Raw genomic sequence first — 27,112 nt, 5'->3', positions numbered from 1 at the left:
CATATAATTTTATGCATGCATGTACAGCATCATACAGGTATATTGACCGCCTTAGGGGCTCAAGTATATATAGGCATGCGCGACAGACCACCACGGATGTACGCCGTATGTCGGCTTAACCAAAACAAGTGTGTGTGTGTGTGTTATAATATGTAGATAAACGATACCGGTCCGTGATGCGACTTCGAGCAATCCATGAATGAAAAAAAAATGTATTTTTTCATACATACATGCATTTATAATTTTATAAATATAAATATTTAGTTGGGTTAGAGAAGTGAAAGAGTATATTATTGTAAAAAAAAATTATATGAGATGAGTCGTCGTCTATTTAGCGTATAGGATATTATGCGGCACACTAGCACGCGAGACGGTATGATATTATAACGCACGGTCCATTGGTAATGGCAAACGACCCCACACAGCATTTTTCAATGAAACTGATTGAATAAATATTTGTTATAAATTAAATTTTAAATATTTAAATTTTAAAATTTATTAAAATTTTAATAAATATTAAAGAAAACATATTTAAATTTAAATATTTAAAAGCATTTAAAAAAATATAAAATAATTAATATTGAATTATCGTTAAATAATAATATTTTATCAATTAATTAAACTAAATATTAAACAAACACAATTATTATTCAATGTTAAAAATGAATCTTGATTTAATTTTTAAAATATATTATTTAATAAATAACAAAACCCAATTTATATTATAATAATTATATACTAATTATATTTTCTATGTGAGTAGGTGGTAATTTTTTTTCAGTGTCTTTTTTAGTGAAAGAACTTATTATAAGGGAAGCGTACCGTAAAAAAAGATGTGCACATATTATATTCAGTGTTGTATGACTAAATAATAGTCTTGCTGCGCATTATATATATATTCCGCTCTATATATGTTATCTATTGTACAGGTTTATATTTGTGGTGTTTACTTTATTTATTAAAACTATAGACCGATGAGCGGAGAACATATTGCGTATCTATTACATTATTATATTGTTACTATAATATAATAATTTCGTATATATTATGTCCCTGCAGTTTTCATAATTTTAATAAATACTAAATAGCGATACACAGGTATGATTATAACTTATAAGGAATGAAAGTATAATAAAAATAACTTTAAATATTATTATGAATTATTGGCCAAATCTAAAGTTTACGCGTAGGACATAAAATATATAGGTACATTAAGGCCCGTTTCACTTGGACGCGAGCGTCCTAGGTTTAAAAACGTTTGTAAATCGTCCGTGTTTATTTATAATTACGACGTTTTTAAAACGCGGATTCGAATCGCCTAATGTGTAATCAGCTTATATAATATTATTATAAATTTAACCGGGTATTATGTCTAATATTATATACTTATACTTTGGGCATTACTATTATATTTCATATTAATATATTATTATATTATTATTGTGGTAACTATTTTTATCGATAAGGCCCATCTTATCAGGTTATTCTGAAGTTGTTTGTGTTCGTGCACTCGTGTCTATTATAGTTGTCGTGTCAGTGTGCCCGTATGCGTATGCTATTCGCGTGTAATGGAGTAATGGACATCACGCGCGTTATCGACATTTAACACTATAAACGGTTTTTTTTTTCATTTCACTGCGTCGTGTCGTCGAGTCGTCGTTGTGATTTCAAATTTGTGAGTTGTGATTACATGCTGCGTTCAGTGCGTTATTTTATTTTTGTGGGATTATAATATCATCGAAAATACGGTAAGTTACAGTTATTAAGTAATAAGTCAGTGCCTATTATACTTATATAATATAATGTATACTCAGTACCTATAATAGTTATGTAGGTATTTTGATTTTTGGCAAAATCTTATTTCTTTATACCCGCCTATAACCTATAAGAGTTTGATTTTTAAATATATTATACTGTTGGTACTTAATAGGTATCTATGCATTTTTAGTTGTACTTGAATTATACACTACACTTTAAATTATAATGTTATGTATGTATCTAATGTTAAACATGGTAGTATAATAATTACCTATTTTATCAGTTTTGTATTATATTTAAAAATGTTTTGGGTATCTGCTATGCTTGTATTTTATTAAGTCTAATTGCAGATTGTTAGGTATTGAACTCTGTGTTCTATGTTCCTTAATTCACTATTACTTTTTTAGTTCTATTTGAAATTCATTGCATTAGAACTTCTAATTGAATTCTTTTAAAAGTATATTCTATACTTTATTATGTCATACTCGGCCATTAGCAAATCTACTAAGCGCAGAAGGTATTTAGAGGAATTAGAATTGATAGAACTGGATAATGAAATTATTCATAGTGAACTAGAAAGTATTGATCAACCAAATGTATCTAGTTATAGTGCCAGTTTAGATCTAAATTCCGAATCAAACTCTTTGCTGGTACCAAATCTAATTCACCTTGATGGTACGATAAATAATATGTGTAATGATGAATATGATGCAATTAGTTTTTCGTCCAATTCTGATATTGAGGATGATGAGAATAAAATAAATAATACTAATGAATATCCAAATGAATATCACTCCATAGATAATGAAACAGATTCATCAATTTTAAATAATTTGGCTAAATGGGCTGTATCTTATAATATTTCTCAAGTTGCTTTGAGTGCATTATTGAAAGTTTTAAAAATACATAAGTGTCATAATTATTTTCCTGTAGATGCCAGAACTATATTAAAAACTAAATCATCTGTCCAACCTTTACAAATACAGACAGTGACACCTGGTAGTTTTTATTATTTCTCAATACATAATAGTTTGAAGAGTATTTCTAACTCTGACCATGAATATTTTGTTGAAGATAAAATCAAAATAGTTGTAGGGATTGATGGTCTGCCCTTGACCAAAAGTTCATCTAGCTGTTTTTGGCCAATACTTGGATATGTTCGTCATCCTGTTTATAAACCTCACGTTTTTTTAATTGGGTTGTACTGGGGTAAAGATAAGCCTCTAAACTGCAATCCTTTTTTGTTAGAATTCGTGAACGAAACAAAAAAATTATATCAAACAGGGTTTCAAACAGCATTCGGTATAAAACAAGTAATTATAGATGCTATATGTTGTGATTTACCTGCAAAGAGTTTCATCTTAAAAACTAAAGGACATACTGGTTATTATTCCTGTACTAGGTGTTTAATAAGTGGTTTTTATTTTGAACATAGAGTCTGTTTTCCCGGTACAGATTGTATTACTAAGAGAACTCACATAGATTTTTTAAATAGAACTGATGAAGAATTCCATATGACTGATGAAGTTTCTATTATAACTGAAATACCTGGTATAGATATAGTAAATAGTATTAGCATTGACTACATGCATCTAGTTTGCTTAGGAGTTACAAAAAAATTAATTTTGTTGTGGCTTGGATGTATTAAGAATGCTCCTGTTTCGGTTAGATTGCAGAGTAAAAAAGTCAACGATATTACTAAAGAACTTTTAGCTTTGAGACTTTCAGTTTGTAGTGATTTTTCTAGAGTTCCTCGGGGGCTGAATGAAGTTGCTAGGTGGAAGGCAACTGAATTTCGTCAATTTCTACTTTATACAGGCCCAGTTGTCTTACAAACCATTATAAATAATGAATACTACTTACATTTTTTATGTTTACATGTTAGTTTTCGAATCCTTTTAGCACCAAATGTAAGCACAGACCTTGTTAATTTTGTTGAAAAAATATTAAAATATTTTGTTGACAAATTTTGTGAAATATATGGTAAGGAATTTATATCACTTAATGTACACAACTTATTGCACATTGTTGATGACTATAAAAAGTTTGGTTCCCTTGATAGTTGCTCATGTTTTCCATTTGAAAACTATATGAAAACTCTAAAAAAAATGATACGAAAACATGAGAAACCATTGGAACAGGTTGTAAAACGATACCATGAATTTCAAATGTTTGGTGAGTATGAATTGAATACAAGGTCTAGGTCTAGTATCAATATAAAATATTTAAAGATATATAGTGGTGGACCATTGCCCGAAGACTGCATAAAACCGGAGTTTAAAATTGCTATAAAAGATAATATAAAAATTAATGTAAAATCATTTTCTGATGCTTACATAGGTTATACTTTTGGAGGCAAACTTAATATTTTTAAAGTTGTTAATATATGTGTTCATAAAAGTAGTAAGAAAAAAGTATTTGTAGCTCAATCATTCAACACAATTCATCCGTTTTATGAAAAACCAATTAATAGTATGAAAATAGGTATAGCTATTGTGAATGAACTGTCTAATCACCTTTATACAATTGATATAGAAACATGTAATTTTTCAAAATATGTTATTCTAAACAATAGTCTTGGTAAAGTTGCTTTTCCTATTTTACATTCATCAAATAATTAGTACTTTAATTAAGACATTGTAGTTATTAATTGTCTGTATTATATAATTTAGTATTTTTGTAAATATGTTCTTAATTTTAAATATTGTATAAAATTATTTTCAATACCAATAATTATAATATTATGATGAAATACTGTATTACTCTATAAGTGATTGAACTTGAATAGGTACTTATTATGTTTTGATATTTTAAGCATTTAATTTTTTAAAAGGATATTGGTATTTTTAATTTATTCCTGCTATTTATATTTTAAAATTCTAAATTTTGTTGAAAGTTGATATAATTAATTTTTCATACCTGCTACTATTTTTTTAAATTTAAATAACTTTAGTTGTTTTTAGTTTTCCCAAACATTGAAAAAATGGCAACATTTTCTGTTGTCCATTTTTTTGGAGATAATAGCGTAGCAGCTGTTCCAAGATTTTGGTATTCAGATAAAAATGGTACTTGCGCTTGGCCAAAAAAACCTCACAATACCAAAAGATTGATCGAGCAGTGTAGCATACCAAATACAATTGAATATGAGTATTTAGAAGCAAGAGTAATGAGCTCAGGAATAGGTAATAATTGTGTAATTACAAATATAATGTATATAGTTATAATATCTTATGTGTGAATGTATGATTTTTTATTTTGTTTAGAATCTTTAGCAATTGCAAAACAAAAGGCTAAAAAGGCAATGTACATTTCCGATCTTGATGAAGATGAAATTAAACCTAAGACAAAAAAACTTAAATCATCAATTGAATGCCCTGTTTTTTCAGGTAAATATAATAGCAAATAATAAACTGATATTATTTATTAAAATAATAATATATAATCCATTTTCACAAGGTTACCTATATACTATCTATTGAAATAGCTTTATAATGTTCTAATGTATATCAATATAATATACCTAATATGATTTATACTATTTGCATTTTAATTACTAAAATAAATTATAGTACTGTATATATGATTAATGACTTATAGAAAATTATATTGCCCCTGATAATCTGCCCGAAAAGTCTCTACATTTCCCTGGAAATAATAAAAAGAAACGCGAAACTGAAGTCCATCAACATTTTGCAGCTTCTAAGCACCCTTCAGTTGATGAGTCACCTGTTTCAATTAGTGGTTGGTCACCATCTCCTTTAAAAGCTGCTGCTAAAGGTAACTTATTATAAAATGATAGCTAATAAGCATTTCCAAATAAATTGTCTATAAATAGATACTAAACTTTGACTTTGATTAATATAGACCACATAAGAAGTGCATCTATTGATAAAATATCATTAAAAACAATTGATTCAAGTACTAAAAAAGTTATCTCTAGTACAGGTATGTTCCAAAATATCAGTATTAAACAATAAACAATTTATAGCTACCAAAGTGTGCAAATAGTTTAAATATTTCAATTGATTTTCTTTTTAGTTTCAAGAAAACTTGAATTTTGTGATGATAAAAACAAATCATGTAAATATATTTACTTATATTAGTTTGATATATTTTTATATATTATTATAAGCTTTAGGTGCCTACTGTATATATTTTTCTTTTAATTTACAGACAACAACAAAATAAATTTTGACATGCTGTCAGATGAAGAATCTTTTGAAATATCAATTATTGAAAATAAAGTTTCTCCTTGTAGGTTTATGTGAATTATTTGAAATCAATTGTTGGATTTATAATAATATTATTATTTATTTATTTGTTCTTTCTAGTTATAAGCAAGGTTACGCATAATTATGAACAAACTGAACAAACATCTACAAAGTCCAATACCAATGACAGAAAAAAAAGTAAAAACAAGAATATTATAATAAGTTATATTCACGGCCTTATAAGATCTACTAAGCCCGTGGTTATATATATTAGTTAACTTTTTTACATACAAAAATATCTGATTTTCTATAGTGATATTTAGTGATTTTTTCAATTGTATTATTATAGGTTGTACACTATTACAAACAATTGACAGTGGTTCTCAAAACTGTAGTAATTCAGCAGTTGATAATGGTTAGTTTATAGCGTAATAGGTATATCAATACCTACTAGCAATTAAAACTGTATTAGTTTAAACTTCAAACTTGTTATAGGTACTCAAAAAATATTAAAGTCTATATTAAGAAATATGGTATATATTCAAACTGACATTAAACATCTAAGTATGCAACAAAAAGAAATTCTATCTAAATTAGATAGTACATCAATGTTAAGAAACAGCATTATTAAGTGTTCATCTAACAATGAATTCTTAGACGACTTCAACTGGCCAATAAACGATCTTGAATATCTTGAAGTTATTGAAGAAAAAATAAGAGATAAAGATATGCGTGACTATTTGGTATGCAAATAATTAATTTAAATTTTTTATACATAACAATAAACAATGAAATATTTATTTTAGGTAAATGATTTGTCACATTTGGGAGGAAATTCTGTAAAAGCTATTATAAAAAGAATAGTTTATAAATTATTTACTGATGTCTTACTATCCAATTTTTCATTTACTGGCAAAAAGGGAAAACAGAAGTTTTGTAAATTAAATTTATGTTCAGTTATTTTTGGTAAGAATAATACCATTTGATATCTAATTATTAAATATATAATATAATTTGAACTTAAAATTAAAATCTATTAATGCAACACCACTACTGATGAGGTAGCAGTTCTAGATTCTAACCTTTCTTTATAACTTAAATTACAGATATTTGTATTTGGTTATAGATGCTGTTAAAAATCAAAACAAAGTAAAGAACGTCGACCAAAATGAAATGGAGGAACGATTAAAATACCATTTAGCACAAGCTCCGTTTAGTGTAAAAAGATTAAATGAAAAAATAATTGAAAATATATAATTAGTTGTTTATCAGTATTTTTTGTAATATCTTTTTTTTTTTCATTAATCTTATAATTTTATATTGGCTACAAATACCATAAGTTACAGTTTTTTCTTTTCATGCTATAATATTTTATTATATTCATGAGTATATAATTAATATATAATAAATTGTTCATACATCAAAATAATACAATTTTATATTCCTAAATCCAACTCTTCAATTTTGTTGTAAAATATTTATTTAATATTATAATGTATTAGTATTCAGTATGGGGGGGGGGGGTTATACAAATCTTAATAAATGGTGTATAATAATAATAACGATGAAAAAAATAATTTTCAAGTGCATAATAGGAGACAAATTTTAGAGGGGAATTGCACCCCTTCATAAACACCTTCTAAGGTACTTGTTAGTATTATATGTATTTATAATAATATAATATTGTATTTTCTATACAATAAATGAATACATATCTATAAGATCTAAGTTTAATGCAATATTAAAATATAATATTGTTGAGGTATTACAAAGCAATTTTAAATAAAGTTTAGTTTTTAAAGTTAGTTCAACATTACAAAAGGGTTCAAACAATGAAATTTAAACTTTAATTAAGCTTTAATAAACATTTATTCAAATATTTTTAAATGTTGATTTAATATTTCTTAATTCAATATTCAATATTTTATATTTAATAGGCTTTTATTAAATATATCTATGCTGTGTGGGACGGCGACCGGCAAAGACCACGCACCGGCCAATATATTGTATTATAATATCGTATAACAGAACGTGCGGCAAACATATACCGTCAGCTAGGATATGTATGTATAATATTATTCATCTAACTATATTATATATACCTAAAATACTTATACATAACGTCACGCAGGCATAATGCAATATTATATTATCGTTTGTCGACCGTCAAGAAAGCCCTTGTATAAATTTCGTCACGAGGTTTTTTTTGTTCATCTCCCAAACGATACATAATATATATATATATAGGTATACTATTTACCTCTATTTTTTTTTTCCGCTGTACCTATATGTATATATAATATATATATATATATATATATATATATATATAGAGAGAGAGAGAGAGAGAGAAGCGACGGTAGTGTATTATATACACACACATCTGTGATGCGCCCCAGTACAAAAGCTATATATAATATTAGTATATTATATTATGTATAGGTAAACCGCCGCGATGACCGCAAACCAGGTGGACCCGATCCGACGGGGAGCGTGTGCTTCGTGTGTGTAATCTGAAACGCCGCCGCCGCCACCAGAAACTCATCGGTGCAGTGGCGGCTGTGAACTCCTCCGCCGCGGGCCATTGTCAAGATGGCCCGCAGCAGCAGTCGAACCGCCGTCGCAGCCGAAACGGAAGTCTGGGGCGCCCACGACGTGACAATCTCGTCGCAACGATCGCGGTCGGCACAATATATATATATATATAATATATATTATATTATTATGTAATATATAGGTACACGCGTTTATTCTTTACACCACGATGTCTCTTCGCGGTCCTCCTCCCGAAATCATCGGTTGTGGTGAAGTGTTTTTTTAAAAATATTTTTTTATACGAACCGTATACGGCTACTAACGCATGTATAATAATACCGTATCATGTGATAGTGTGTACGCTTAAGCCCACGAAAAGCGAAAAGCGTTTGCATACTTTGCCTTTAGGAGAGGGTGCGATTTCGGTTTTCGATTTATTCGAATCATTCAACGCGGCCCCTCACGACGATTAACAAATTTAATAAAGATTCCTGATTCGAATGAAGTCAGATGTCTCGGCTGGTCGTGGACTATATATTATATAGGAATATAATTGAGAAAATTATTAATATTGTGATTTGTTTACGCAAACAATTATATATGATATTATTATACGAATGCTGTCTCTTTAAATGATTATCCCGTATATAGTTCGTAACCATTTGATATAAGAAGTATACGCGAGTACATCAGTGACTCTAATAATTATAATTATATTATTGTTATTTTACATATTTTATTTATTAAATATAGTTAGTACGCTTTCGGAGCCTATCAACTGTCGTAATTCTGCAGTACGACGCACTATGAGGATAGGATATAAGCTATGAAGGCTTGATAATATTGAGCTGCAGCGCAGGCGGCTTATAGGGACACAGATTATTATTGTTGTCGGAGTGTAATGTGATAGCATACTCCATCAACCCCTATATATATATATATATATTATACACACACACATACGCCCGTAAATAGTATTATATTATTATGATGTGTGTGTCGTCGGACAAATCCACAACGGGTTTGGCACAGCGTGTAGGCGCGCTCCTCCGGTCGTCGGTCCTGGCTAATTACCAGACTACGACTCTGTATATTATACTTACATACATATATGTCTATGCATTATTACACCCGTGGTCTCCAGCTGAGTATGATTACACTCTATATGTGACCTATACACGAGTACACTTCGAGAGTATAATATACGTACGCCGATATAATATGCATAATAATAGTTCTGTCCAGGTGACGGACGACACTGAGTGTTTGAGTGTTGAAATGTATACCGCCATTGCCGCCACCGACAACCGTATCAATGAAACGGTGCACGAGAAAAATACCTACATAATATTATTATAAGTATATAACACGACACGCGGCGATCACGTGAAATATAATATAATATATTCGAGCGCGTATATACATAACATTAATATAATGTGCTGCTCCCGCGTTTACACAATTATACGACGATAATATTATCACGGAGCATTTTTAGAGGACGTGTATTTCATGACGTTTATAAACTTTAATAGTATAATATAAATTATTATAAAGCACTTGATAGTAATACTGCAACACCCATCATATGTATCAAGTAAGTTATCTGCAACAGGAGTGTGATCAGTGACTTCAGAGAATCAGCGAAAAACAGTATACAATTCGGTACCTTACTGCAGGTGCTTATTATGCAGAGTGATTTTAAATTTTTAACTAAGGAATAGTTTATAGCGGAAGACAGTAGCTATAGTCTATAACAATTAATACATTTCAATAAAGAATTAACCCGGTGATAGGTATGAGTTAGGCGAGTTCCGACTGTTCCGAGTATACGAACTATAATAATATACTTTTGGACACTAACAATCATAGACTGCATCATGTGCACTTAAAATGTTGTATAATATGTAGAATATGTATTGAAAAATGACATGCGAAAGCTATCTATAGAACGTTTATTTTTTATACTTCTATCCGGTCTCAGGGGCCTGCTGCTGTCACTATTAAAACAACTTTTTCGTACACGTATAAATATATATTATAAACCTATATATAAATATGTGTACAACGAGATGACACCCGTCGCATATAGTACGCGCATAGGTTAGGTTAGCAGGTATATATACCATCCATTCGCCCACCAACGACGTGGTATATCGTATATATCTATGCAATGGAGACATGATGTATACACACCAAATATAAATATTATGCTCACTTGGCCCCTTTTTACACTTCCCCGTAATACTATTATACATATAAGTATTAAGCATATACAACAACGCGTTTGACGTAACACATCTGTCATGGGCGACGACAACGCGTCACTCTAAAGTCGTCTGCGAGTATATTTTTGTACATCGTGGGCGTTCATCAATTAAAAGGCACTAATAAGTGACATTTATTTTTATATCCTTGAGTTTTTGCACATTGCTGTAAAAGCACGGTCTCGTTTTGCTCATAATATTATAGTAGATATTTAAAACCGCGCGAGAAAACGAAAGTTAATTAAAAACTAAAAGGTTATATACGTCCCCAATCACTGATAGATAATAATATTATAGACGATAGACTATTACACAAAATATAATGTTATATGATAACTGGTTTCTATCCCACCCTTAGGTTTAGAAAAAAGAGAGACTTATTGCTGATGCCTATTTATACGTCTGAATGAGTCGCGGTGTGCGGAAAGAGTGGTACGTAACACAATATAATAATATGTGTGCAGTGCGTATACATGGCTATCATAACCCTTTGGGTCGACGAAAGTATATTATTATTTCACTGCGACTACCGCAAGTATAGAGGTTCCAGGAAATCGAGGTCACTTCGCGATAATATGACAATATTATTATTATCGTTATTGCCACACGGCACTACGGTGGTTAATGATATAATATAATAATATTATATTAATACAATATGTATAGATGAGCGCGCGCCCGCGTGTATAGGGTTACAACGACTTTGCGGCGGCGGCGTACGGCCCAAGACACAAAGCCAACCGGTTTTTTTTTTCAGCAAACGCGCGGGGATCAATAATACCGTTGCGATGTCGTGTATCGCCCGCGCCGCCGCGCTTCGGACACGGCGTAGCATATATATAATAATATAATATTATATTATATTATATATGATAATGGAAAACCCGAATCAATGAGCCGTGTAAACGGGATAGACTTGTTGCGTGCGCGCGGTCCGGGTCGTAACCGGATACCGGGTACCGTGGCGGCGACATCGTCGGCGGCACGACGCGACGACGTAGGTATACTTATACCTATAATACGTATATAGTCGGCCCATATGTGTTATACACATTTGCTAGTCGCCGATACACGCATATTATATACAGGGTGATTCACTAAATATATGCTCACTCAAATTATTTTCATTAATAATGAATTTGTTCAAATTTTGGAATTTTTAAATATTCGTTATGATCATATTTTCAAATTCTTTAGATTTTTTTTTATACTGCTTAAGAAGTGTCCTGTGGTGATACAATTTTCTGTTTTTCAAATGGGAACCCCTTTTTTACTGTAAATTATATGGTATAGTAAAGATAAATTGTTGTTACTAAAAATAATAGTCCTTAAAAATGGTTTTACAACATTTTTATGTAGATGTAATTTTGAAAAATTGTAAAACTGGATCAAGTTTTTATAGTACCCGGATAATTTTATAAATTACAAATATTTATAAATTAATAATCACTATATATAAATAAATATTTAAATTCGTCATAGCCCCCACATCTCCTGAATCTGAACCCTTAATCACGATCCTATAATTACCCTATAACCCAAATTGAAGAATTTAAGTAGTTAACTCAAAAACTACTCGTTGGAGTTTTGATCTCGATACGTCAACATTTTCAGAAAAATTATCCGCTTAATAATGTACAGTAAAAAAAGCATGGTTTTCATTTGAAAACAGAAGTTTACATCTCCACCTTATATATAAGGGGTAAAAAAATCTGAAAATTTTTAAAATGTTATCTTTAAATAGGCAGTTTACACGTTTTAAAAATTATAGATATAGAATTACTGCATTATTGAAGAAAAATATGGCAAGAAATGAGAATGTTTGGTAAATCATTCTGTATGTTTTATATTATTATGGTGGCCGCGAAAACGCACACGATTTATATTATTTATCATTAATCGTTATTATTATCATCACGCGTTAAGGATCGGCTGAGCGCGCACGACCAACAGACGCACCGCCGCCGACAGTGTAACAGTATACATACGCCTGCTGCTGCAGCAGCCGTTTTGCACGCGCTCAAAATCCCGGAATTAATTCGACAAAATGGTCGCGCAATATTATTTACAACGTTCACGATCACGGTTATTATTATATGCCGCACGTCAACACTAGGCAGATCGCTGTTCGGACGACGCAATAATAAATAATAATGAACGCGTCGCGCGTGGCGAACTTTTTTCCTGCACTGGATTTGTCGAGCCGGTTTACCACAGGCCGCGTTTTGAGACGGCGGACCTGCACAATTCCACGCTTGCTTTAAGCGACTGCAAAAATTAATATAATAATACACATGTACCTACAGTTCACGGATCGATGACTGACCTGCAACCGACTTCTTTCTTTCACAATCTCTCTTATATAGGTATATAATATACGATATGAAATATATATTAAGCAAAACAGCTGGTGCTGATCAATTGTATCTGGCTAACCCTACATCAATATAGGGACTTTTTTTACAATAATTTTGTTTTCCCAAAAAAATGTCAATATTATTTGTTGCTGTCATTATTTAGGTTTTTATTTTTATAATTAATTTCCAAATCAAAAGTAGAACAAAATTTAAAAAATAATAGTTTTTGTTTTTTAATAAAAAAAACCTTAGATACTGAGAAATGGACCATCCATACTAATCGAATACTTGTTATGTACCTATAGGGAGTATCATAAAATCAAATAGATAGGTATGCAACTGCAGATACAAGTATATTGCTTCACAGCATTTCGTTGTGCATTATAATACGATTAAATGTGTAGATATTATAGATAAAACAGATATTGTAAGTTATATTAAATTCCTATTTCACTTGTTCTTTTAGCATTTAAACAAAGTATGTATAGTATTCATATCAAACAACATATAATAGCATTAATAGCATTATCTATATAATAGATAATATAACATATAACACTATAACGTTAAGACTAAATTCGTTGCATGTAGTAATATTACAGCGGAGGTAGCCGCATATTGTATTACGACGACCGGGATCATATTCGTATATCATTAGCATAAAGATATTATGATATATTTTATTTTATAATAATTAACCCAAAGCAATTCAAATCATACGATTTCTCTGAAGCATGTTTTCATATTTTTGATTTTTGTGCTGGAACGGCACATAGGTATAAGCAACTATACGCAAGTAATAATGCGCATATATTAATGAATAAACAAGTTTATGTAGATTTCTGTGTAATATTATACTCCGGTACAGATTAAATAGGTGTATATAGATATACACCACGCGCCGCTCTAAGTCTCAGAGACATCGATACGTATTATAGTATATAGGTATAAAAGCACGGACCACATAAATTATATTTATTATACGTGCAAAGTGGTTGAACAAATGAAGTATATTTTAAATTTTTATATGTCAAACTATACTTTGTCCAAACTGGACAGACGGAAAAGGGTTTTAAACGTGTTATGGTTTTTTTTATTATTCATAAAATAGGGCGCGTTTCCCTTTTGCTGCCGCAACGAGACGACTTTAATACATAATACAATTTAATTTTATACAGTGCGTATTATTATTATTATTATTTAACTATATATAATATACGTATATATATATATATATATATATATATATATATATATATATATTAGCTGTTGTTGCCAACATTAATAATACGCTAACGACGTGGAGATCTGCAAGTGTTAGAATTATATATTTAGCATCAATATTTAAATAAGATTTAGTGAAGTCTACCCGTGTAACTTGCAAATGGTATTAAATATGATATTATATCATAAGGTTTACCATTGTTTTATTTTAAAATTCTTATTATATTATATATTAATTACTTTACTGTTTTAACTCGTCATCTGCATATATTCGTGCTTAATCCTACATATTATAAATATTTATTAAATTATGACAAATATGCAAAATCGAATATTCTAACGGGTTTTTTAAAAATGAACTAATATATATTTTAAAGTTTTCAGGGTTTACACTTTTGCTTATACAATCTATTTTAATTGTATTTTCATCAGGCTCAAATAAATAAAACACAAATTACTTTAAACTATTACATGTTTCTTTATTCCTTACCTTAATAAATTTATTTCCAAATTCCAGATACATTTTACTTATTATACAGCGATGAAGATAAAATATTTTCATTGAATTTCATTTTTACTTTATCTGAATGAAGCAAGACATACAAAACAATAACAATATTAATCTAAATTGAGTTTATACATAATATACTGTATAAACCTATGTCCATATAAGAATATAGACATAAGTATTATAAGTGCATAATGAAACTTGTTCGACAACAAACGATTTTTACTGCGTTCATTTTATTTATTGGAAGTATTATGTAAGTATAATTATCGTGTTGGCTGCAATAATTTAGCTATATAAAATATAGGTAGGTACTATAAAATTTCGTAATGATTTAGTCAATAGGAACTAGGCGTTTCAAGGCATTTAAGGTTTAACTGCAGTATAATTTTCGAATTGCATATTCTGTGTATAATATAATATAATATAACAATGAATAATAATGTTTTAATACCTATGGGCACATAACATAATATCAATGACATTATAAAAGGGTTAATATATATAATATAAAGTTACACGTTAGGGTAAATAATATATATATATATATAATTATATATTGTACGTCATATACCCATACACAATATATTAAATTGTTATTTTTGATCTAATCGCATTTTCTGATCGAAATTTTTTCTAAATGCATTATATACATGATATTATTGTGAACTAGGCACGCCGTTACATACACACATGTATACCGCATGTCAATGTAAGCGAGAGGGTACCTATATATATATATATATATATATATAATATACATATTGAGTATATATAATATTATGTATACCTATAGTGTATGTGTGTGTCTGGATTATACGTATATTATTCGTACCTATTATTATTATTATGTAGATACTATATACCTATATATATATACAATACACATAGTAAAATAAGTATGTACATAATGTAACATATAATATGAATATACGCGTTCACGTGTTATTTTTGATAATGGTCGCAGAATTTGACACCCGGGGGCAGCTGCTACTGCAGCTCTGCCACCGTTTGATCTGTCGTGATAACGCGCGCGCGCACGGACAATAGCCTAGGCAAAAATTATAGGGTATATACACTACGTATCTATATAATATATATTGTATAAGATCGGGTAACTCACAGCGTGCGTTTATGTTTGCATCACCTAAATTTTACACACCTATATTGCTATATATGTGTCGGCTTTTTTGGATTACCAACATATAAAGTACACGTATTTACGGTATATATATAATATATATAATATAGGAACTTGTACACTATACACAACTATAGATTTTCAGAACGTAATTAAGTGTTGTTATATAAGGAACGAATTAAGTAATTAATTCCATTATTTTTCAAAGGAATAAGAACGTGAATATTAATTCCTTATTTTTAGGCATAGGGACGTAATTATTATATATATTGAAGTGTTTTGAGTAAATGTATAGTACCTATAATATATATTATGTACTATTATTTGAGATATATTTGAAATAATATTTTATACACATTAATTGACGAATGTACTTAAAATAAAAATATTTAGCATAATAAAATAATTTTATAAAGTATTAATGTAAACTAAAGTAACTAGGAACCAAAAACTTTTTTTAGAGGAACGAGAAAAAGAACGAGTTTCTTTTTTATGGAAACGAGGAATTAAACGATTTCCTTTTGATATTAAATGAACGAGGAATTTAACGGATTCCTATATAAAAGGAATTATAACGGCACGTATGTATATGATACCATTAATATTATTTAAACATAGGTACAAACTACAAAGTAATTCTTTTATCATAGAACATTTGATATTCTTAAACCTAACCTATTAAGTAGGTATTTTAACCGGTTCACTCTATATAACTATACTAGGTTTGATTATATTAGATTACCAATATCATACTCTAGTTATCATATTATACTAATATATAAGTGTATTATGTACCTACATCAATCGTATATTATACCGAAATATACGAACATATTATCCTATATCATATAGCACTTATATAATGTATCACATCTTCCGTATATATCATCTATATCTATACATTATACTATCTAATATTATATTATATACTATATAGGTATAAATGTAGCTATAGTAGTCGTGGTGGATTTATTTCTGTTTTATTTTATTTTTTCAAATTTTCTACCCAAACTACCTAACCTATTATTATTATTATTATTGTTATATCACGTGTAGAGAAGACGATCGTCCAAATAAATACATTCTATATACGCGCGTGAAATCAATATAGGTTCAAAAGCGACGGTGGTGGCAGTAGCTGCACAGCGGCATCACGTCGTATATATATGATGAGCCATGGTGTATACACTATTCATATACAATATAATATATGTTATATATATATATATATGTATAAAACAAAAGGTGGCGTATGTACACACGACACACACACTCGCTTAATAATAATAATATATTATATGGTATTGAATGTCATCATCGTTGGCACATATAAAAGTGGTATACATGATTCTCACGGTCGTCATTCGTCAAAAATGTGTCCTCTTTTAGCCGCCTTCTGTTTGTATTCTGTCGTAGTGTGGCCCGTGTGGGTCCATCGTTACACACACAAACATAGTATAATAACATACTATGTTGTATAGTTTATTATAATATTATTACACACAGACAACATAGGTCAACAAAAATATTATATTAGATATAGGTACACTGCAGCGAGAGCAAGAGGTTAACATCACTGCAGCGCGCGTATATAGATATAGTATATACATATATAGTTTTCCTCCCGAATTCACGTGGGTAAACAACTCACTCGTCAATGTACTTATACATACCTAAATAGTAAATATACACGTTATTATATATAAGTGTGCACGGTAATAATATACATTCGAAGAAAGCTTTTATGATGTTTTGAATTGTGTATTTCAAACACGACAATTATATATAATAAATGTGAATATTATAGGAACAGTCATCTAAATATGTAGTATCAGGGCGTACCCATTATGGGGTTTGAACCCCCCCCCCCTTTTTGATTGACAGAATTTAAGTGCAAACCATTAATTGTATAATATATGGTTAATTTTTAATTCTAATATTATACGGTCTTATATACTAGCTTATTTCTTTCACCAATTAAAAGAGTTTATGAATTAAAATATTTTGTTTTATTAATGAAATCACTTTTTTTATACTTTTTGTTTAAAAAATTGGACTCTCCCCCATACCCCCATTCGAAAAATTCCTGGATATGCCTCTCAATAGTGTGTACCGACTTCCTACTGCTATACTATATAGTATATCCACAAAATACGAAAACAGTTGTGAATTTTTTAATCGTATTTAAACCTACTATTGCAGTGAGCTAAATATTTCTATGAAATTGTAAAAATTATAGATAATCTAAGATGTCAATTTGCTAATTTGCTATTTTATTACAAGATATTTTGTCAAGTCGGTCTTAAGGATTAAAAATGGTAAATATATTTAAATATAGGTACTATAGGTAGATAGTTATACCTACTATACGTAGTACGTACCTATAAATTATAATATAACGCTTCTAAAACGAATACAACAATTAAAATTAAAAACACATTATTATTTGGCGCTTTATACTCGTGGGGCTTAAAAATGAGACATAATATAAAGTATGAATATATTAAGTATATAATATATACCTATGTGAATAAATATATGGACAACTAGGACACTGAAGAGATATTTATATTGTGTGCTGCAGCCTGCAGATTTATCTCAGTTACTATTATTATATCTATCTATATGCGTATAATATTCAACTATATGTGAACATATTACATATATTTAGTAATTTATAGCTCAAAAATATAATAGGTAGGTATCTATCTATACATATAATATAATTAACACAATATCCAATGCGTCTATTAACATCTGAAATGAATGAAGAAATACAATATACTGCAATAAAATAACAAGAGTGCACGCGTGCGCGGGCATTTAAAGTCATTTGAGACCGTGACGGTCGTAAATCAAATGAGCGTTGTGTATTATATAATATTTATAGATATATGCCTGCGCGTCCAATTGTCCATCGTGTGTATGGTATCTACAGGTATACCTATTACAATATAGGCATATAAGAATATTTTTTTTTTTTTTTTTAAAGCTCTCAATATAAAATTATTACAGCTTGACAATTAAAACTAAAGATACATTATATAAGAATATTATACAAGCGTTAACGACAGCAGCTTTATACATCGATTTTTAAACGACACGTGTATTTTAATAGAATACGATATACATCGATATTATGAATATATATTTTATAGTTAATACATAAATATATATACATCTATATATAAATCAACGTTATAATATATATTATACATGTATTATGGTGACTGGCGAGATGACATATTTTATTGGTGGTTTTGATAAACAATTCTAAAATATATATAAATATTAGGGCAAAAAAGAAACGGAAATAACAATTCGCAATCATTATTATTCTATATTATATTATACGCTCGAGAAACGTGATGTCATTGTTTCAACCTTGCAGAATCACAATGATGATGTGTATAGTTCGACAGTATATAAATTATAAATATAACATTTGTAACTCAGCGTGATTCAATCGTATATAATATAATGTACATAATATTATATAATTAATGCAATCCTATATATCCTGTCTATAATACCATCTATACTAAAATATATGTCAAAATATTTCGAACGTCGGGAATGGAAAACGAAACGGTAGTCCCTATTGTTTACGTATTATACATCTAAAAATTTAACCAGATACCTATTATATGGGCTAGATATACCTAGGTATGCATAATATATTCTATAACCTACATAGTTTCATATCTTAATTTCTCCAAACGACGACAGTTTAAATTGTGTTTACTATACTTTGTCGTGTCGTTGGAAAATTAATTTTATTTCATTCGTTATTGCTAAACTATTGTAATTATTAAATATGTATTATATATACCTAGATATACTACACATAATCTGAATGAAACTCGACGTATGTCACTGCGTACCTATATTATTATTTATATATGGGCGGTCTGATATCCACAGAAAGGCGAGTATTATAATATATATTATAGGTACACTTATTATAGAGTGATGTTAAAGATAAGTAAACTGTGTACATGGACCGCATGCACTCGTCAGTTTTCTACACTCCTCTGTATATCGAATAATAAGAATAGGTTCCCTTCACCCGGTTGAATCAACTTATATTATATTTCATATGACCGCGCGTGATACACGGAGAAGATACAGCCAATCGAGATTACTATTAATATAAATATTACGATCAACTTAAAAAAATCTAAATTTTAAAAACTTTTCCCATTTATAAATCATACTGTTATAATATATTATTATTAAAATTTCAGTTGCATAAATATATAGATCAATAGCGGTACCCGTCAAACGCTTTTTTTTTTTTACAATAAATTAAGTCATAATATATTAATACTTTTGAAACTAGTTATATATGATCATAATATAACGATAACATAATTAACTACAATATAATATCAAAATAAAACTCCACATTGAATAATGTTCCATAAAAATAATATGGTAGCTAGGTATGAAAGATAATAAGATGTATAATTATGTTAGTATAGTTAGATATAATACCTAACTAAATTCATGTAAGGTTTTTGTGTATATCAATTAAGGAAAGCGCTTATTTTCGGTCAGAGCGCGAAACGGGTTCGATACTCGTATAATTTGAACATGTCAAGCGCTCAATCCTCCAATACATAAGATTTGATTATGTAATACATAATATTATTATTGCGTGGTACCTATTAATTGCAATGTACGTATAGTATAATATTATAAAACCAATATGAATTAATAATTAAGTAGTCGCGATAGTGAAACACCGCACACGATTTATATGTATATATGCGGTAATATAATGAATTGAGATTTAAGAAATAATTAATACATAGGTAATATAATATACATACCTACGTAGGTATATTTGGTGATTTGGAAGTTGTGACACATCAACACTTCGGGTGTAATGTGTATTGTGTGTGTGGACTGTGGTTATCATACAATATAATATTATACTTATTTTAGTATTAATTACTGATTGTATAGTATATTAGTATATAGTTACATTGTTAAATGTTATATAGGTATATACTGCATATTAAGCATATCGCATAAGAGAAAGATTCTAGACGTTGATCTACGTGGAATAGGTTAAAATTTAACAAAAAAAACCGCATGGTGTCTAATTAGACGATTGCAGGTGATGTATAGCTATAGATTAACAAAAACGTCATGTCAATTATTCATTTATATTGACTGTAAGTATAAAGTATATGAGTACAATAGGTGCGAAAAATTTTTATTTTTTTCATTTAAGATTGTATACTCGCATATAGACATATAGTTGTGTTACAAAAAATTTGTACATATAATATAACATTGATTATGCCGTCCGTAATCATATTTAATAGGATGAATATCGTATTGATTAACATAATATTTTTAATTTACTTTTTGATCATGCATTATATATGTTATGGAAGACTATTGAAGAATTATATATAGCGTATTTGGGGGATGGTATAGGAAACATATATATGAGCCTGTGCTTCCCACAATATTTTTTAAACATTTCATTTTAAACTTGATAACAAATATTTCTTATAAATCAAAAATTAAATATCTTAAATAAAATAAATGTTACTTAGGTATTTATTGTAAAATAGGAATATCAACCCCACTCAAATTAAAAATATTCTCCACCGAAAAAAATGTAGTCAAATATAGATAGGTTGGTACCTATATTTTTATTATTATTACCGGGGTTCGGATTTTATAACATTTGCTAATTATTACAGGGTACAGAAAGAAATAGCGTGAACAGAGTGATCTATAAATCTGTGTTATGCATTAGGGATTTCAAATGTGAAATTATTTTAAGCTATTTATTTAATATTTGAATTATTTTAGATTTTTAGTGCTATTCTCAAGTTTTGGCCCTATTTTTTGATGCCTAATATACATAATATAACGTTTTATTTTGGTATTTCATTTTTTAAGAATCTATTTACTGGCATGAAAAATATAAAAAAAATAGTCATTTATTTTTATTTTATTTTATTTGAATCCATAGTAAAAATAGTACATACCCACATTTTTATTTACCAATATTATATACTTTAAAGTAGTTTGGTGAAATTACCTATCGAACTATAAATGATTATGATTCCTTTTTGGTTGTTACGGTCGTACTTATATATTTTAACCCAGAATATTTGAATGTTTGTACATAGTTTTTTTTTTTAATTGTGAACAAAATAAATTTTCATTTTTAATATTTTCCGGGTCTTTATAGGGCATATTGTAGCGTTTACTTAAAGATTTTTAATGTAAAATACCTATTCAAGCCCATATCTCAGTTATTTTTAGTGCTATAAAATCCGAGCCCTGATTATGACTGTATAATTTGTTATTAATAATAGGTACAGTTTTAAGTGCCTATTATTATTATTATCGTAGGTACCTATATAATAAATAGTTTTATATAATAAAAATAAATATGTCTATAATATAACTATATAATAAATATAATATACCCTCGCTTTACCCTTTACCTATATATATTTGACGACTGATGGCGAGTGGTGACATAAGCATTACTGCACCGTTACGTTAATATATAAAAATTTATTCGATTGATAACCGAGAATATAGTAGAAAACTATATATATATATATATAGGTACACATTTGATCCCTGAGTATACCACGAGTATTCTGATTGTACTATATAAAATCTCGTAATAAATCTATCATATCCTATTATATCGAATGTACCACCTGCCACGGCCGCATTCATTCTTAAAAAAAAAACATTGCATTCGTTCATAAAAATAAAAACCAGTTTATTTTTCTTATTATTTTACGTTTGGTCAACCTTAACGCGACTGTCGTATAGAATGTAAATATACAATGAATAGTAAACATAATATACATATACACATGAGTATATTATATGGAACGGGTTACCTTATAATAATAAGAGACGGACGGTGCCTATATTAATATACATATAGTACTCAAATATTATAAAACTGCAGATATAAATATTCAATATTACATGTTGTGAATATCTAAATTTAAACTCTACAAAAATCGCAAAAAATAGGTATAAGGTATTATGTTACTTAAATACTATAATATAATATTCAACTTATAATGTGTTTAATTATTATTTGTGTGATAGGCAATAGCTGTATATGCAAAATATGCAATAGGTATTATAAATAGATGCATATATTGGTATGATCTTACGATATAGACGATATACCAAAGTATCGTGAAAAAGTTTGTCATTTTATTATATTCATACGTCATAATATAATATTTAGATAGTATATCATTATGGTTTATATTCGACAACAAATTTTTTAACAATATATATAGGTAGCACATCTTTATTTATAGTATATAAATAAGTATAAATTAACTGTTAAAAAATATATTATTTTAAAATTGAAATAACTATATATATCATATAATTTTAAAGTATAAAACAATATTACACAATAATACCATCATTTAATAGTAAAAATCGATTGTATTTGATACGAAATAAATTAATCCAAATATGTTTATCATAATATTTTTTAATACCTATATAGCTGTTCTGTTTGATCTAAAATTTATTTTTAAATTCGGGTTTTAAATGTTTGATAAAATATTAAAGGCATTATTAAAGGAAAAAACAACAATTTAATAATTTAACGGATAAGATTCTCAGAACATTGTGATTCAATAATTAAATGCAGTTTATATATATATTTTTTAATTATTAGCATTGTTGTACTTTATGAGTACCATATAGATTTGAGCATTTACAAACTTTTAAGTTTTGTTTTAATTGTATGAAAATTCATTTTTATTTGCAATTTGCATAGGTATATAGGTACCCAGGGTATGTAGTATATTTAGTTAATAAATATATTATATATATAAGTTATACACTATACCTCTATAATATTATAGTGTATATTCAATTTATATAATAGGAAATAGATTTTTATAATTTTCCACGTATAATGTATATATATAATATAGTATCTACCTACATATATGATATACCTAATTTTATATAGTTAGAATTTAGTGAAATTTATCATCCAACTCACGGTGTTATATAGTAGCAGCAGTTTATATATAATATATACCTATATGTATTATATAAGCACGAAAAATAAAGGGCTAGCTTACCTGTTTTTGGCCGCTGCCGCTCTATCACGTTGTCTGCGGTTTTTGAACCAATTGCCCACCTGCGTGGGCGTCAGTCCAGTGGCCTGGGCCAGCTCCTTCTTCTTGGTAGGATTGGGGTACGGGTCCTGGAGGTACCATTCACGGAGCAGGCTCCTGGTGCGCTCCTTGAAGCAGTGTGTCTTCTGCTCGCCGTCCCATATGGTCCGGGGCAACGGGAACTTCTTGCGGACGCGGTACTTGTCGACCGGGCCCAGCGGCCGGCCACGGAGCTTCTCGGCCTCCTGGTAGTGGGCTTCCAGCCACATGGCCTGCAGCTTCCCGTGCGAGTCCTTGGTAAACTTGTGGTGTTCCAGTATGGTGTACATGTCACGGTAGTTGCCGCTGTGGAACGACACAATGGCCCGGGCTCGGAGGACGGCTTCGCTCTTGTTCAGCTCGACAATGTTGGGGTGGGCGACGGGCAGTGACCACAGGAACCGGGCCAGCCTCTCGATGTCACCACTCTCCTCGAGCGTCTCGCACACGCTGGCCACCTGCGACACGCTGAAGTTGAGCATGGGCAGCCCGAACATGGGATTGGGAACCATTGGCGGCATGGGCGCGAGCCGCGTGGCCAGCGGCGTCACCGGGCTGCTGATCGGGCTCACTGGCGATCCCCGGCCCGACGACGAGTCGGTGGGCGTCGAAGATATGCCCAGTGCCATCGCTCTACATGCCACGCGCCAGCCACGGAAACAACAGAATATACGCGCGGATGTCGCAGTGCAATTGCAGCTGCTGCAGCACGATGAGCGGCGCCGGTAAACTAATAATTGGTGTGTAAAATACTAATATTATGCGTTAAACAAAGTATTATTATTCGACGATCGTCGCCAACGCAGGATTTTCAGAGTCCGCGACAAGAACGAAGGAAACGTAGGTATACACTATATCAACGGATAATTGGTACTACAACTTAATATAGTATCATGTACTTCGGATGAATCGCGGGTGTACACGGTTAAAAACGATCGGAACGTACGCGTAGAGATTTGAACGACCACAATATAATAACAGTGTAATATTTGCGATAAATATTATTAATACTATACGACGACGAACTATGTATACAATATTATAATATGTGTGCACGGGTAGGTATATAATATGATATTGGTGACCGTATTAGGCGTATTATACCTACTACGACGGACGTAGTGCGGTCGTCGCGGCGGCGTACGTGTAGACTGTATACGGCCGAGCGGCGGTGTGTATGATACGATACGAAACGATACGTGTGTGCGTGCGTATGCGTGGATGCGTGCGCGCGCGTGTGTCGTCGGTTCGGGGGGATATCGTTTGCGTCAGATCATCGGAATATCGTTGACCGGCCGAATACTACTGGTGCGCGGCGGTGGCGGCGGCAACGGCAGCAGAAAGAGAGAGCGAGTAAGTGAAAGAGAGCGGTTTCGCCCGCCCGCCGGCCCCCCACCACTTTCCTGCAGCGGCGGCGACGCCTCCTCTTGCTCCCGCTTCCGCTTGAGATCCCGTTCCGGCTCAAACTCTCCGTTCCGCTCTCACCCTTCGGCGTTGTCGCAGACGACCCGCCCGCCCGCTCGCACTCTGCGCAACACCATCGCCCCGCCCATGATTAGCCGCCCGTCGCCATGGCCACGGCCAATCCGGCGCGGGCGTATCCCGTACAGCCCCGTATAGGTTACAGCGGCGGCGAACGGCTCGGCGCAGTGATTGATACACTCGGGAGGGGATTTCCACAAACAAAAACGGTGTTCGGTAGCGCTCAACCACACCTATATTATATTATATCCACCACGGCCGTGGCCGTCATCAACGTTTGGTTCGGCCGTCGCGACGAAGCGCACACGCGCAACGCCAACAACCAGACGTCAATTATAACATAATAATATGTTTCATTTTTATTATATTATTTCTGTATATATAAGTATTATAATACTTAATACTACAATACCTATACACAATACGATGCCTCGTGTATGCACCTAGTGGCTAGTGATGCCTATAGAACTATAATATATGTCTATTATAATTATGTAGGTATGTACCTAGTAACTACCTACAACTTACGTAATCATGAACAAATATGACATTATATTAGTTATATACATCAAAATGAAATAATTATCCAATCTCTATATAATATTATTCAATCTGCAGCAGGTACCTACCTACTGCAGTATAAATCATATACACCATTCAATATATAAGTGGATATATATGTATTATATAATATAATATTTTTATAGGTACAAGTGTATGCACCTACTTATCCTGTATAGTTATAGAGTATATAGATAAATTGTGTCTGTATATATATATATATATAGGTATAATATAGGTATATATATAGGTAATAATACATACAGCTCGTTCATCATTCTCATAAAGTATATAATTATATACTTCGGCCATTAAAGTATAATGTAGATACCTATATATATATTATGTTTAACTATAGTAACTGGTTAACTCGAGCTTTCTGATGTTTAATAGGTATTAATAACCAATAGGTAGGTACCTTATTAACTATATTAAGTATTATAAGTATATTAGACATTAGTATATATATACCTAATAATATATATGCTGTTGCAGAAATACAGCTGCACTGCATGCAGTTATTGCCACGCAGTGCATGGGTGAATGGTGATGAATGGAACAATTCGCGGGCGGCGGACTTACCTATATAGGTATATTGACGTGGGATCACACGACCCAATACATATTATAAAGATCGTGTGATATATACCTATATATATTGCAGGCTATACATAATATAGATGAACAATATGTACGCATCTATATATAATTTAAAGAAATATATACATAAACCGATAAACCAATATAGGTATAGGTATACATTTATCTGCGTTTATAAGAAGTAAAAACCATCATATATAATACATATACATATAATAGGAAGGTTACCTAGATATAGATTACCGTAATACTCTATATAGCAGGGGTGGCGAACGC

The 27,112-nt window shown here is 30.5% G+C and overlaps 3 protein-coding genes and 1 pseudogene across 5 annotated transcripts in view; 2 read left to right on the top strand and 2 right to left on the bottom strand.

The window, feature by feature from the left end:
- Positions 1 to 25,511, bottom strand: part of Optix (optix) — a 52,478-nt gene extending 26,967 nt beyond the window's left edge. The window contains exon 1 of the mRNA XM_089223988.1: positions 24,119 to 25,511. Coding sequence (XP_089080114.1) covers positions 24,119 to 24,822 — 704 coding nt within the window. The 5' untranslated portion in view covers positions 24,823 to 25,511. The remainder of the gene's footprint in view (positions 1 to 24,118) is intronic.
- Positions 1 to 27,112, bottom strand: part of LOC149057377 (uncharacterized) — a 133,237-nt pseudogene that overhangs the window by 55,542 nt on the left and 50,583 nt on the right.
- On the top strand, positions 1,451 to 7,243 carry LOC149057379 (uncharacterized). 3 transcript variants are annotated; one of them, XM_089224327.1, is made up of 12 exons: positions 1,451 to 1,748; positions 4,722 to 4,940; positions 5,022 to 5,144; positions 5,356 to 5,535; positions 5,623 to 5,703; positions 5,797 to 5,838; positions 5,932 to 6,012; positions 6,090 to 6,167; positions 6,319 to 6,384; positions 6,465 to 6,712; positions 6,776 to 6,935; positions 7,096 to 7,243. In XM_089224327.1, exons 2-12 carry the CDS (start codon positions 4,742 to 4,744, stop codon positions 7,224 to 7,226), a joined length of 1,389 nt encoding a protein of 462 aa, XP_089080453.1. In that variant the 5' UTR covers positions 1,451 to 1,748; positions 4,722 to 4,741; the 3' UTR covers positions 7,227 to 7,243. The 3 variants fall into 3 exon arrangements, with proteins under 3 accessions (XP_089080453.1, XP_089080454.1, XP_089080452.1); XM_089224328.1 differs by having other exon boundaries at positions 4,712 to 4,940; positions 5,455 to 5,535; XM_089224326.1 differs by having other exon boundaries at positions 4,712 to 4,940.
- Positions 2,023 to 4,387, top strand: LOC149057380 (uncharacterized). Its single transcript, XM_089224325.1, has one exon. The coding sequence runs from the start codon at positions 2,235 to 2,237 to the stop codon at positions 4,377 to 4,379; it is 2,145 nt and encodes a 714-aa protein (XP_089080451.1). The 5' UTR covers positions 2,023 to 2,234; the 3' UTR covers positions 4,380 to 4,387.

Source organism: Diuraphis noxia, unplaced genomic scaffold, assembly GCF_037042655.1.
Source record: "Diuraphis noxia isolate RWA-SAM2 unplaced genomic scaffold, SU_Dnox_SAM2 contig0003, whole genome shotgun sequence".
Taxonomy (NCBI): domain Eukaryota; kingdom Metazoa; phylum Arthropoda; class Insecta; order Hemiptera; family Aphididae; genus Diuraphis; species Diuraphis noxia.
The sequence above is the reverse complement of the archived record's forward strand: the minus strand, read 5'-3'. Positions and strand labels throughout refer to the sequence as shown.